General features: G+C 43.8%; 1 protein-coding gene across 3 annotated transcripts in view; it reads left to right on the top strand.

Moving 5' to 3' along the window:
- SCP2 (sterol carrier protein 2) overlaps positions 1–15,073 on the top strand; it is a 114,807-nt gene that overhangs the window by 63,625 nt on the left and 36,109 nt on the right. For all 3 annotated transcript variants that reach the window (XM_059689552.1, XM_059689551.1, XM_059689550.1), the window contains one exon: positions 7,428–7,581. In XM_059689552.1, the coding sequence (XP_059545535.1) occupies positions 7,428–7,581 (154 nt within the window). The remainder of the gene's footprint in view (positions 1–7,427; positions 7,582–15,073) is intronic.

Raw genomic sequence — 15,073 nt, 5'->3', positions numbered from 1 at the left:
ACCTTGCGTTGTGCCCACCACCCTGGCAGGACTACGGGGGACTGGGCACTGCCATTTTGTAGCTTTGGGCACTGTCATCATTGAGGACATGGCGGTCAATTAGCATATTCCCTCCTTATTGGCTGTGGGCACTGCCATCTTTGAGGGTGGGGCAGCAATTAGCATATTCCCTCCTTATTGGCTGTGGGCACTGCAATCTTTGAGGATGGGGCAGTCAATTAGCATATTCACTCCTATTGGCTGTGGGCACTGCAATCTTTGAGGGTGGGGCAGCAATTAGCATATTCACTCATTGGCTGTGGCGCTGCCATCTTTGAGGGTGGGGCAGTCAATTAGCATATTCCCTCCTTATTGGCTGTGGGCGCCACCATCTTTGAGTGCGGGGCACTCAATCAGCATAATCCCTCCTTATTGGCTGTGGTTGCCACCATCTTTGTGACAGTGTGAGGGTCAATTAGCATATTCCCTCTTTATTAGATAGGATAATAAAAGCCTAATATACAAATTGTCCCCTCGACTGGGAATTTGACCGCTCGCTATGATGTGCGCTGACCACCAGGGGGCGGCGCGGAACATGGCGGGCGTTGGTGACATGGTGCTGGCAGCGGGTGGTAGTGGAGGTGCTGCTGGCCCCAATGGGCTCCAATGAGAGCAGGACCGAGGTGGGATGGTGAAGCAGGTGAGCAGGGGGCACCAGGCCAAGGTGGGTGCGAGCAGGGGCCCAATTGCCCCGCTGATCGCTCCACAGATGGCGATCTGCAGTGGCGTTGGAGGGCAGGGCCGCCACCCGGCTTCCAGGTGCTGAGGGAGCTAGGCGGGGGCCCAGCCCTGACCTATCACCCCACAAACAGTGACCAGAGACTGGCAGGTCCTGATCACCCGATTGCGGCCGGGCCGCAGGCTGGGATTGAGAATTGGGGGTGGGTGGTGGTGACCAACCTCCCATGGTGCTCAAGTGGGGGGCTGCGACCTCTTGCCAGCTACCTGGGGGCGGGGGTGACAGGGACGGAGGTGTGGTGAGAATGTGGGGTGTCTGCCAAGCTCGCTCTCACTCCCCCTGCTACCCTTCCCTGGGACTCCAGGGTTGGCACACCGGGTAAGCCCCCCTCCCCCGCCCCCTGCGCTCAGGTGTCAGGTGCCCCCCGAGGAGCCCGCCCTGCACCCGCTTGGCCTCTTTTGGGTGAGCCTGCCACAGCTGCCAGGACTGCAGGTGCCGGTTGGGCTCCCTGTGAGTTCGTGCAGGAGCCTGTCTGCGAGGCTGGTTGGCCGGGAGAGGGTACACTGCCCGCTCAGCTTCCATGCGGCGCCGCAAGGTGACCTCGAGGCCCATGCTGCGCCCCGGCTCGCGGTATCCGGCTACAGTCACCACATCTCCGCATGGGGACTTGGGTGCTGGGTGCTGTGACTCAGGTGGAGGCGGGCACGTGGGAGCCCGGGGGCCCAGGTGCTGCCCAGGGTCCAGAGGTCAGCTGGGACCTGCCCTTCCATGCCAGATGCTCATGCTTTGATTGCCGGTCAGGACTAGGGACCGCACCCATGCACATATTTCGTGCACCAGGCCTCTAGTTTTTATATAAAAAGACTAGAGGCCCTGTGCACAAAAATTTGTGCACTCGGGGGTAGGGGGCCCCTCAGCCCGGCCTGTGCCCTCTCGCAGTCTGGGACCCCTTGGGGGATGACCACCTGCTGGCTTAGGCCTGCTCCCTGGGGGATTGGGGCTAAGATGGCAATCAGACATCCCTCTGGCGGCCTGGCAGCCCTTGGGGGATGTCCATTTGCCAGCGGGGAGCAGACCTAAGCTGCAGTCAGACATCCTTAGCGCTGAAGGGGGTGTGGCCAGCTGCATACAGCCATCAGCCCCTCACCCAGGCTGGCCAGGCACCCAAGCGGGACCCCCACCCTGATCCGGATCACCCTTCAGGGCAAACCAGCCGGCCCCCACCCGTGCACCAGGCCTCTATCCTATATAGTAAAAGGGTAATATGCAAACTGACCCTAACAGCAGAAAGACTAGGAATGATTGGTCACTATGACACACACTGACCACCAGGGGGCAGACGCTCAATGCAGGAGCTGCCCCCTGGTGGTCAGTGTGCTCTCACAGGGGGGAGCTCTGCTCAGCCACAAGCCAGGCTGATGGCTGCCAGTACAGCAGTGGTGGTGGGAGCCTCTCCTGCCTCCTCAGCAGCGCTAAGGATGTCTGATTGCAGCTTAGGTCTGGTTCTTTCACCAGGTAGGGGAAGTTTTCTGTCATTATTTCTTCAATAGGTTTTCAATATCTTGCTCTCTCTCATCTTCTGGCATCCCTATAATTCGGATGTTGGTACACTTGAAGCTGTCCCAGAGGCTCCTTACACTATCTTCATATTTTTGGATTCTTTTTTTCATTTTGCTTTTCCGGTTGGGTGTTTTTTGCTTCTTCATATTTCAAATCTTTGACTTTATTCTTGCGACCTTCTGGTCTGCTGTTGGGAGTCTATATAATATTTTTTATTTCAGCCAGTGTATGCTTAATTTCTAGTTGATTCTTTATCACAACATCAAGGGTCTCATTAGATTTCTTGAGGATCTCACTACATTTATTGGCGGTCTCACCAGTCTTCTTGAAGATCTCACTACATTTATCGGCGGTCTCACCAGTCTTCTTGAAGATCTCACTACATTTATCGGCGGTCTCACCAGTCTTTTCGAGGGCCTTATTAAATTTATCAGCGGCTTCTAGACAGTTCTTTAAAGACCTTAAAAGTGTGGTTTTGAACTCTATATCCAACAGTTTGCTTTCCTCCAATTCTGTTGTTTGTGTCCTGTTTCTTTGTCTCGGCATTTTTTATGCTTCGCTGTGTCGCTAGAGTGCCTTTCTGTGCTAAGTGTCCCAATTACCTGAGGTAGACACTCTTGGTGCACCCCCTTGTGGGCTTTGTGCACAGTCTTGTTGTAGTTAAGCCTTGATTGTTGTAGTTATCACTGTGAGGAATTGACCTTCAGGCCAATTGGCTGTGAGAATCAGCTGTGTCTGCAGTGGGAGAACTTCTGTGCTGGAGACACCTCTCTGGGGCTAGACTTGCTTCGATGGGGCTTTGGTGCTCACTGAGTCTGCCCCCTGAGTGTGTCTTTTATGGTTCCACTCTGACCTCTGGGCTTCCTGGCTCCTGGATCTCTAGGGAGGTGTTAATCTAGCCTTTGCCTGAGGCTATCCAGCAGAAGTCTCCCTGTAGGGCTTGGGCAGGGCGGGTCCCAAGGGATCAACAGGGCGGGGCTAGCAATTATGGCTGCTCTCAGTCTTGCCCTCAGAGGCTCTGCTTCTCCCTCTCTCCTCCCTGTCCCCTACCTCTCATTCTCATATTGGCTGTCTTGAACACTTTCTAGTCTCACTTAACTTTCTATTCCTTCAGCAGGCTATATTCCTTCTTTGCACATGCTCAAATCTCTTCATGAAGCTTTTTTTTTTTTTTTTTTTTTTTTTTTTTGCCTAGCTAGCTCCTCTTTATTCAGGTTAGATGTCTATTCATCTGGTCCTCATTCACTGACCTACCAAGCTATGAGAGCTATTCTTCCTCTGTGTGCTTGTCGCACCTGTGCTAATGCCTATCACAGCGTTATCAGACTGTATTATAAATTACATCTTAAGACTGTCATCTTCCTGAGGGAAATGACTATGCCAGTCTTGCTTATTGCTGGATCTTCTGAACCTTGTGCAGTGTCTGGCACAAAATAGACATTCAATAAATTTGTTGGATGGATGGGTATATGGTTATCTGATTGGCTCATTGCATTCCTAAGATAATATCATAAACATTTTCCTAAATTGTTAAAAATAACTTTATAAACACCATTTTAAATAGGAACATAGTACTTTGTCATATAGTTCATAATTTATACAACCATTTCCCAGTTATTTCATTTCCAGATTATCTAGGTTTTTACCTATATAACAATGTGATGAACAGGTAGATTTTTAAATTTTGCCTATAGTTATGTGAGTGGGGAAAAACTTCCTTTTACCCTCAAGGTTCTTTCGGCTGGCCTAGCCTAATAAGTCTACATGAGACAGATTAACATGAGAAAATGACCACATTTAATTACATATGTATGCATGGGGACCCCACATACATGAGAGACTCATAGACACCCACACATATGAGAGGTTCAAAGACAAAAAGGGGGAAATAAGGTATATATAACATTATGAGCTAAAGAATGAGGTAAGGTGCCTTGGGACTTCAGAGGGGAGGAAGGTCATTGCAGGGCAATAAAAAGAACAGATGTTCAGTAATTACTAGTTTGCCCTGCCATATAGAAAGGTCAAAAAAGTTACTTCTCCTGTCCTGACCAGTGTGGCCCAGTTGATTGAGCGTCCTTCCATGCACCAAGAGGTCACAGGGCACATGCCCAGGTTGCCAGCTCAATCCCCAGTAGGGGGTGTGCAGAAGGCAGCCGATAGATCGATGTTTCTCTCTCTCTCTCTCTCTCAAATCAGTAAAAACATACTTAAAAAAAAAAAAGTTGTTTCTCATGGTAAATCTTATTATGGGAGAGGCCTCTAAATTAAAAAAAAAATTTTTTTAAATATATATTTTATTGATTTTTTTACAGAGAGGAAGAGAGGGATAGAGAGTTAGAGACATTGATCAGCTGCTTCCTGCACTCCTCCTACTGGGGATGTGCCCACAACTAAGGTACATGCCCTTGACCGGAATCGAACCTGGGACCTTTCAGTCCACCAAACCAGTTAGGGTTCTGATTTAAATTCTTTAAGGATGAGGTCAATGTTTCTCATGAGCCTATAGGGTTTTGATTGCCTTCAGCTCAAAATAATTCACATGCCTAAGTGGCACACTTTGGGAGGCCTGTTCTGAATCCCTGCACTTGATTATATCCACAGAATGTGTTGTAATGTACCCCGCGAATCACAGAAGGACGCCTCAAGAAGTCGAATTAAAGAGTCACATTTATTGCAATCTGGGACTATGAAGGGCCATTCCCCAAATCTCATAGTAACAAGATGGTCGCAGCTCCAGGGTTATATAGGCAAAAAATCACAAAGGTATCGATTATATCCCAGGGTTTGGAATGAGGAACCTGGTTCGCAAAAAAGCAGTTTACAGAAGCAGAATTAAGCATATTAATTATAGTTTTGGGTCTCCGAGTTACTGAATTGACAGAAACACATTATCTAGAGTCCTCGGGTCTGGAATGAGGAACCTAGTTTGCAAAAAAGCAGTTTACAGAAGCAGAAACAGCATGTTATCTAAATTACAGTTTTGGGTAAACACATTATCTAGGCAGGGGTCCTCAAACTTTTTAAACAGGGGGCCAGTTCACTGTCCCTCAGACCGTTGGAGGGCTGGACTATAGTTTAAAAAAAAACTATGAACAAATTCCTATGCACACTGCACATATCTTATTTTGAAGCAAAAAAACAAAACGGGAACAAATACAATATTTGTATTTGCATGTGGCCCGCGGGCCGTAGTTTGAGGACCCCTGATCTAGAGCCCTTGGGTAACCTGTGTTAAACTTAGGCATGTTATCTAAATTACAGTTTTGGGTCTAGAGCCCTCTGACCTTGGGATAACTGTGCTGTCCTTCCCAGGTAAAGGAAAATGTGCTTTCTAAGACCAGTATGACCACAACCCATGGGATAGTCACATTACAATCAATAAGGCATTTAATCGAATGGGATGATTTATATAATTCAGAAAATCAAAATAACCTGTCCATTGTTAAACAAAGCAAATAGGTACATAAGCCAAACATCAGGGTTAAAGTTAAACTATAGTTTTTACCTGAGATGATTGCTACCATACTTCATTGCAGGGTATGGCATTCCCTATTTTATTTTATTTTATTTATTTATTTATTTTTATTTATTTTTTATTTTTTTACTGGCCCGGACCAGGTGGGAGCGGGCCTGGGGTGGAGGGGGGGGGGGGGGGGGGAAACAGGGCCCCAGCGAGGGAGGCGAGGGAGGAGAAGGAAGTGGGGAGGGGTGGAGGGGCGTGGGAAGCCTCTAGCATTCCCTATTTTAAAAGAGTGTTAAGATACATGTCCTGTAAATATATAGACACTGCTTGGAAACTGAGAAGTGGCATTCAAATTTCTTGAGGAGGTTGGGGTTTATATAGGACAGTGTCTCAGAAGTTGTGACGGGGGTGTGGGTAGAAGAATAGACCTTGTAAGTAGGCCTGTGAAGCTCTGCCTCCAGGAGGAGAAAACCAGTCTATCCTGAGAGACAATTCTTTTTTTTTTTTTTAATTTCTTCATTGGTTAAGGTATTACAAATGTGTCCTCATTTCCAATTAACCCCCAACCTCCCCCTCCCTCTCCCCATGCTCTCATCCCCCTGTTGTCCCTGTCCAATGGTTTGGCTTATATGCATGCATACAAGTCCTTTGGTTGATCTCTCCCCCTTACCCCCTCCCTCCCCTACTTTCTCTCTGGGGATTGATAGTCTGATGCTGTTTTTGAGAGACCATTCTTAACTCAGGATCTGCTAATGGCTGGTCTGGTAGAAAGATAAACAAAGGTAAATCAGGAGACTTGGGTTCGAATTTCAGCTCTGGAATTAGCCTGCTGTGTGACCATTCACAAATTACTTAATCTTACCTTTTCTCAGTGTTTACACGACTAAGTTCTTTTCAGCTCTAAAAATCTCTCATTTTATTATCCAGGGGACAAAACTATTTTTGTGAATCCAGAGCTATTCTTGCAATACTTATGTATAGGTTTGGAAAACAATTCATTCTTGTTGTGAACTAATTGGGGAAAATAATAGGAAAATTCTCCATATCAGCTAAATTTTTTAGGGAACATGAACCTCCAAATCCTAGATTATTTTCTTCTGATACATAAAAATGGTAAAATTAGTAAAATTATCCTTATGCTGTTTTGCGTGGGCTAGAGAACTTTATATTCATTGTTTTCTCTTCGAGCTTGTCCAGAAAAACATGACAAGTTGGATAAATATAGAGTGCAGAGAATTTCTTAAGCCTGCATATTGTGCAAATAGATTACTTAAGAAAAGAAAAATAGGTGCAAAACCATTAGTGCTTTTAAGAGAAGTTATTTAAGTAAACGCTGTCTCGGCTTAATTAAATGCTTTGATTAAAAGTCACAATTAACGTTAGCTAGCCCTGGTCTGGCTTAAGGAGGCTGGCTGTTGGGGCAGCTTTTCTTTTTTAAATATATTTTATTGATTTTTTACAGAGAGGAAGGGAGAGGGATAGAGCTAGAAACATCGATCAGCTGCTTCCTGCAGAACCCCTACTGGGGATGTACCCGAAACCAAGGTACATGCCCTTGATCAGAATCGAACCTGGGACCCTTCAGTTCGCAGGCCAATGCTCTATCCATTGAGCCAAACCGGCCAGGGCGGGGCAGCTTTTCTAAAGCAACAGAATCTGACGGCTCTGTGTTCGACTCGCCAGGCCTGGCTCAGTGCGCGGAGCTCTGCTGGCAGCTGCGAGGGGAAGCCGGGAAGAGACAAGTTCCTGGGGCAAAGGTTGCTCTGCAGCACAATTTGGGCTTAGGAGGAGCTGCCGTTGTCACGATCTACAGGATGGGTTTCCCCGAAGCTGCCAGGTGAGTGTCATTGTGGGTTTTGTCGGGCAGTGAACCCTTCCGACCTTTCACAGCTAATTTCGGTTCTCGTGTATAAAGCCCTAATTTTATTGTCTTAGTACTCAAAGAGTAAGTACCTCATCGCATTGCTTTAGAGCACAGCTTTAAAACTTTAAACCGGCCACGAGCTTTAAACTTCACCAGCCTGGGAAAACTGTTCAAAAAGGAGGCAGCATAGTCAGGAGAGTGCTGAGCTCGAGGCCGGCGCTGGCCGCGCGGGTCTCAGCCCTGCCAACCCGAGTAATTAATTTGGGCACTTTGGGGTTCCTTTCCCACAACGTGCGTTCTCCCCACAGCTTCCCAGGCTTCTGAGGTGGTTTGGAGAAAGGCACCGAACATGCTGCTGGGACCTCGGCAGATTTATCTCTTAACCCAGCTCAGCCTTCCCTGCGGCTAGAATCCTCTCTCTGCCTTTTGCTGATTTTCTTCCCGTCCTTGTCAAATGCCTGTGCTCCTCAAATCTCTAAGCACTTCCCCCCGCCAAGCCTTTCAGGATCCCTCAACTGACTTGCTCTTCTCGCTGAGAAGTGCTCTTTCCTGGAGGAAAAAGTCCCTCTTCCGTTCCAAGGCCCAGCTTTCCTCTCATGCTTTTCTTTCCAACAACTCTCTCTGTAACTTTGTTGCAAAAACTTATACCCTCTCCCCTCTTTTGAATCCTCCATCTTTGCCTTTCCACTGACTCCTTTCCCTCTTTCGCAAGCAGGTTCAGGTCTGAAGTCTAAAACAGTCTGTTTTTCTCCTTCCCTTGATTCTGTTTCATGATGAGCCTTGTATATTGAGCCACCTTTGTTTTTCGTGCTGAAATACCTTGCAGCCTAGTTTCTGACCTCATCGCTGAGGTCAGGTAAGGCCACCCGTGATCTGATTATGAAATTGTCACATGTCCTTGTCTTTAGTTTTCATACTTAATCTCGTTAGTCCTGCTGTAGCTTTCAACACTAATTGGTTCCTTTTTATTTTCCTGAAATTCTTGGTAATTATTTATTCACACTTTGGTTCTACGAGATATGCAACACCATGAGCAGAATTCCTTACGTCCTGATGTTTTGCAAACTCTTGAGTGTATCCTCTCTGTCCTGTCACTCTTCTTTCTCTGCCTGGAATACCATTTCTGTTGAGAAAATTCTTTCTTTTAAGGCCCATCTCCCTTTAAATATCCACAGCACTTTGTACCTCTTGGATCCCCATCCAATTTTGGTTTAGTTGCAGTATATCTAGTTTGTTTTTATCTCCTTTCTTATATGAAATCCTTGAGGCCTAACACTGTGACTGACTTCTTCCCACCTGAGGATCTCTCCCAGTGGTTAAATGTTTATTGAATCAAATTAAATAAAAAGATGTTAAGTTGAATTTTAAGTTTCCTCCCAAATCTGATTCATTGGCTCTGCACTGTCCTCAGGAATTCCATCTAGTTCAGATTTGGAGTTGAAAACCCTCAGTGAAAGCCAAACTATAAAGAACTACCAGAGTCAGAATATTAATGTAGCTATTGAATTTGCTCAGAATATAAGGTTATGATTTAGAAGCAATAAATTATATTTTAAACATAGAATTCTCTTTTATTTTCAGGAGACGAAATATTGAGATATAGATTTCTCACAGTAACCACGATTAATATTTCTGGGAAGGCAGAAGTATAAAAAACAAATCTAGATAATAATGACAAGAAAAAAGGAAAATATATATTAATGGCAAAAATTTAGTTTGAAATATTTAAAGATATTGATAGTTTTAGTGATAAAAACATAACTCACTCCAGAGGCCAAAGATGGAAAAACAATTCTAATTCTGATGGTGCAAATATAGTTTTTTAAAAAAATATATTTTATTGATTTCAGAGAGGAAGGAAGAGGGAGAGAGAGAAACTTCAATGATGAGAGAGAATCATTGATCGGCTGCCTCTTACACGCCCCTACTGGGGATGGAACCCGCAACCCAGGCATATGCCCTTGACCAGAATCAAACCCTGGACCCTTCAGTCCGCAGGCCGATGCTCTATCCACTGAGTCAGTACCAGCTAGGGCCAAATATAGTTTTAAAATGAGGTTGTAGTTTGGTTTTAAACAAGGTCATTTTAAGGTACCTATTACACATGATCTCATTTGCTTAGTTTCTCATTTAGCTAACGTTGATAGAGCAACTGCTACATGCTTAGGCTCCTCAGAGAGGTGGGGAGAAGGCAGACATACTTTTTTTCAAAATGTCGTAGAAGCCCATAGGAAGGAATTTTTTGTTTTATTGTTTTGTTAATCCTTACCCCAGGCTATTTTCCTCAATGGGGTATTTGTCCATTGATTTTTTTTTTTTTCCAGAGAGAGAGAGCCAGAGAGAAACATCAATTAGCTACCTCCTGCACATGCCCAACCTGGCTGGGGATTGAACCTGCAACCCAGGCTCATGCTCTTGACTGGGAATTGATCCCAAGACCCTTCAGTGTGTGGGCCCAGGGCCAATGCTCTGGCCAACACTATAACCACTGAACCACACCAGCCAGGGCATTATGTTGAAAACCTAAATTTGAATTGGAATTACTAGGATTGCCCAGAAAAAGGATAAAGGAAGGGCATTCCAGACCTGTACAGAGATTTGAAAATATAAGGAGGTTTAGTGAGTGGCTGTGCTGTGTGGGTGGAGAGTAGATTCTTGTTTGTATTTGGGTAGAGGGCAGAGATCAGTGTGTATAGGAAACAGTGGATTGGATCATGATTTTGAAATAATTCAAATGCTATGCTCAGGAGTTTGGAACTTACCCTACAGAGTATAAGTTTTAGCAAAAGTTTATGTGATTATATTACGTTTTAGATAAATCAGTCTGGCATTATTTTGAGTGGAATGGTAGAGACCAAAAGCCAGGGATCCTTAGGGAGGCAGCTATAGTAGTATGGATAATAAATGTTTAGTGCTGTTATGGCCAGTGTGTCTAAGTGGTTATAGTGTTGGCCCACGCACCAAGGGGTTGAGGGCTCCATTCCTGGTCAAGGGTACATATCTGGGTTGCAGGTTGGATTCCCAGCCCAGTCTGGGCATGTGCAGGAGGCAACCCATTGGTGTGTCTCTTTAACATCAATGTTTTTTTCTCCCTCCCCCCCCAGCTCCTCTTTCAGTCTCTCTAAAAATGAATGGAAAAAATATCCTTGGGTGAGGTTTAACAAAAGAAAAAAAAAAGAAATGTTTAGTGCTGCAACAGGAACTCTGAAAATGAAGAGGAGAGGTCATATTTAAGAACTGTGATCAGTTGCATTTAATTTACAATTAACTTTTCTTCCCTTTAATTTAGAACAATTTTGAATATGCATGATGAACTTTTCTTCCCTTTAATTTAGACCAATTTTTTTTAAATTAAATCTTTTTTGTTCAGATTATTACATTTGTTCCTCTTTTTTCCCCCCATAACTCCCCTCCTCCCAGTTCCTGCCCCACCCTCCGCCTTCACTCCCCTCCCCACCCACTGTCCTCATCCATAGGTGCACGGTTTTTGTCCAGTCTCTTCCCGCATCTCTCCCACCCTTCCCCCCCCAAGAATAGTCAGTCCATTCCCTTTCTATGTCCCTGATTCTATTATGATCACCAGATTATTCACTTGATTCTTAGATTCACTTGTTGATAGATGCATGTTTGTTGTTCATAATTTGTATCTTTACCTTTTTCTTCTTCTTCCTCTTCTTAAAGGATACCTTTCAGCATTTCATATAATACTGGTTTGGTGGTGATGAACTCCTTTAGCTTTTCCTTATCTGTGAAGCTCTTTATCTGACCTTCAATTCTGAATGATAGCTTTGCTGGGTAAAGTAATCTTGGTTGTAGGTTCTTGGCATTCATCACTTTGAATATTTCTTGCCATTCCCTTCTGGCCTGCAAAGTTTCTGTTGAGAAATCAGCTGACAGTCGTATGGGTACTCCCTTGTAGGTAACTGACTGTTTTCCTCTTGCTGCTTTTAAGATTCTCTCTTTGTCTTTTAGCCTTGGCATTTTAATTATGATGTGTCTTGGTGTGGTCCTCTTTGGATTCCTTTTGTTTGGGGTTCTCTGCGCTTCCTGGACCTGTAAGTCTATTTCTTTCACCAGGTGGGGGAAGTTTTCTGTCATTATTTCTTCAAATAGGTTTTCAATATCTTGCTCTCTCTCATCTTCTGGCACCCCTATAATTCTGATGTTGGTACGCTTGAAGCTGTCCCAGAGGCTCCTTACACTGTCTTCGTATTTTTGGATTCTTTTTTCATTTTGCTTTTCTGGTTGGGTGTTTTTTGCTTCTACGCATTTCAAATCTTTGCCTTGATTCTTGTGCCCCTCTGGTCTGCTGTTGGGAGTCTGTATAGTATTCTTTATTTCAGTCATTGTATGCTTAATTTCTAGTTGGTTTTTTATCATAACATCGAGGGTCTCATTAGTTTTCTTGAGGATCTCACTACATTTATCGGCGGCTTCTAGACAGTTCTTAAGAGACCTTAAAAGTGTGGTTCTGAACTCAATATCCTCCATTGACAGTTTTGTCCTGTTTCTTTGTCTCCGCATTTTTTATGCTTTCTTGGTACACCCCCTAGTGGTCTTTGTGCGCAGTCTTGTTGTAGTTAAGCCTTGATTGTTGTCCGAAATACCGGGGGTGATTTGACCTCCAGGCTAACTGGCTATGAGAGTCCGCTGTGTCTGCAGTGGGAGAGCTTCTGTGCTGGATCTCTAGGGCGGTGCTAATCTAGCGTTTGCCTGAGGCTATCCGGCAAATGGCTCTGTGCAGGGCTTGGGCGGGGCGGGTCCCTGGGGGATCTACAGGGCGGGCAGGAGCGAGCAGTTATGGCTGCTCTCAGTTCCCTCCCTAGGGGCTCTGCCTCACAGAGTCCCAGCCACCGCTGCAAACCTCGGAGAGAAAGCTGCCCTCGAGTTCCGACCGAAGTCAGACAGTCCCACTTCTCCCGTTTGAGTCCGGGTCCCTAGAGACTCGCCCGGATCTGGAGCTCAGAGTCTGAAACTCCCTCCCGATTGAAAACAACAACTGCGCCCTCCGCCGCCAGCCCGCTCCGCGTGCACTCCGCACCTCAGTATTTCACTTCAGCACTGCGCCTCCTCTGAGTCTGGGTATGATATTCTTTTTCCTCCTAGTTGTAGGATTTCCACTCAGCCAGCCTTCCTGTGGTTCTGGATGATGTCCGTTCCGTCTTTAGTTGTTTTTCTGAAGTGGTTGTTCGAGGCAGCAATCTCCGGCGTTAACCTATGCCGCCATCTTGGTTTCTCCTCATTAAATCTTCCCTCAATTTAGACCAATTTTAAATGAAACTTATTTTAAAAATCTAACTTTGTTTTGTTTTTCCACTTTTAAATTAGGTATAACTTACATACAGTAGAAGTCACCCTTTTTTAGTGCACAGTTCTGCAAATTTTGACAAACATATACAGTCATATAACTACCACTATAATCAAGATATAGAACAGTTTCATCACCCCCCAAAATTCCTGGTTCACTTAATAGCTGACCTTTCTCCCTACACTCCAGCCTCTGGCAACAACTGATCTGTTTTCTGCCCAGATAGTTTTCCCTTTCCAGAATATCCTGGGAATAGGATCAAAAGGCCTTTCTTTCACTTAACATACTACACTTGATATCCATCCATGTTATTGTGTGTATAAGTAAATTGTTTCTTTTATTGCTGAGTGGTATTCCATTTGTATGGATGTACCACGGTTTGTTCATTCCTGGGTTGAGGCATATTTGGATTGCTCTGTGTGTTTTTTTGTGTGGAAAATTATCTGATTAGCTTGGAAGTTTAACTCAACAGGTAAAAAGCCTAAGTGATACAAGCAGTTAAAAGTTAGAAGTAAAAATTGTCCACAAAATGATTACAACTGTATGTGTATAAACAAGGACTTGAAGAGCAATGTAAAAAAATGAATCTAGGAAACTTGTTGGAATGGTGTGATTGTAGGTGGTTGGCTTTTTCAATTTCTAACTTTCTGCTTTAATTAGAACCCTTTTTTTTTTTTGACATAACTTCATACAGGAAAAATTACAAGAATGATCCAAGGAACTCCCATATACCTTGTATTCAGATTCACCAATTGTTTATATTTTGCCCCATTTGCTTTATCATTTTGTCTCTCTATATATTCATAGATATATGCATATTTTAATGAAATATTTAAGAAAATTGGAGACATTATGCTCCTTTATAAACATTTCAGTGGGCATTTCTAAAAACTGTATAAGGACATTCTCTTATTTAACCACAGTATAGTTAATAAAATCAGGAAATTTAACATTTATACATAATCCAAAGAACATATTCACAGTTTGATAACTGTCCTAATAATATCTTTATAAAAGACACTATAAGCTTTCTTTTTATCCTCTTTGGCCAGAATCCATTCCAGGATCCTGAATGCATTTATCTGTCTTGTCTCTTTAGTTTCCTTTAATCTGAAGTAATTTTTCAGCCTTTCTTTCTTTGTATTTCTTGACCTTGATTCTTTTTTATAATTTATTGTTGAAAGTATAACATTGACCTTGATTTTTTTGAAGACTATAAGTACATTCCTTTTTTTGTTTAATCTTTTTTAAAAATTGATTTTAGAGAGGAAGGGAGAGGGAGAGAGAGAGAAACATCAGTGATGAGAGGGAATCATTGATCAGCTGCCTCCTGCATGCCCCCTACTGGGGATTGAGCCCACAACCCGGGCATGTGCCCTTGACTGGAATTGAACCATGACCTGGTTCATAGGTTGACATTCAACCACTGAGCCATGTCAGTCAGGCTATAAGTACATTCTTTAAGAATAGAATGTCCCTCAATTTGCATTTATCTGATATCCCCTCATAATTAGATTCAGGTTATACATTTTTTTGCAGGAATACCACTGAGGCTGTGTCCTTCTTAGCATATCATGTCTGGAGGCACATGATGTTGGTTATTCTACATCGGTGATTTTTAACTTTGTTCACTTGGTTAAGGTGCTATCTACCATGTTTTCCTCTAAAAAGTGACTGTGTTTCTCTTGTGGTTTTTAAGTAATTTGTGTTGAGATGTTTGAGATTATATAAATATCCTATTCCTCTTCAAACTTTTACCTATTACCCATTCTTTATATTAAGTGGCATTCTGCTATAAGGAAGAGTTTCTCTTCTCCCCCACTTTAAAATTTATTTCTATCTATTTATCTGTTGATTAATATATCAGTATGAACTCATGAATTCTTATTTCGTTTAGAGGGTTATAATTCATTATTATCATTTCTTTTGATATTTGAAATGTCCTGCTTTGACCAGTGGTAGTTCCTTCTAGCTGACTCATGTCTCATGCTTCCTTTTAGTACTTATTTTCTAGCTCAAGAAGATATTCCAGGCTTATCCTGCACTTTCTATGCACCAGCCCTACGATCAGCCATTTCTCCAAGGAGCCCTGGTCCTTTCAGTGGAGAATGGTATTTCGCAACCACAGTGTAACTGCTAGCTGAGTGCTTGTTGTTT

The sequence above is a fragment of the Myotis daubentonii genome, chromosome 3 (genome assembly GCF_963259705.1).
Source record: "Myotis daubentonii chromosome 3, mMyoDau2.1, whole genome shotgun sequence".
Lineage (NCBI taxonomy): Eukaryota > Metazoa > Chordata > Mammalia > Chiroptera > Vespertilionidae > Myotis > Myotis daubentonii.
The sequence above is the reverse complement of the archived record's forward strand: the minus strand, read 5'-3'. Positions and strand labels throughout refer to the sequence as shown.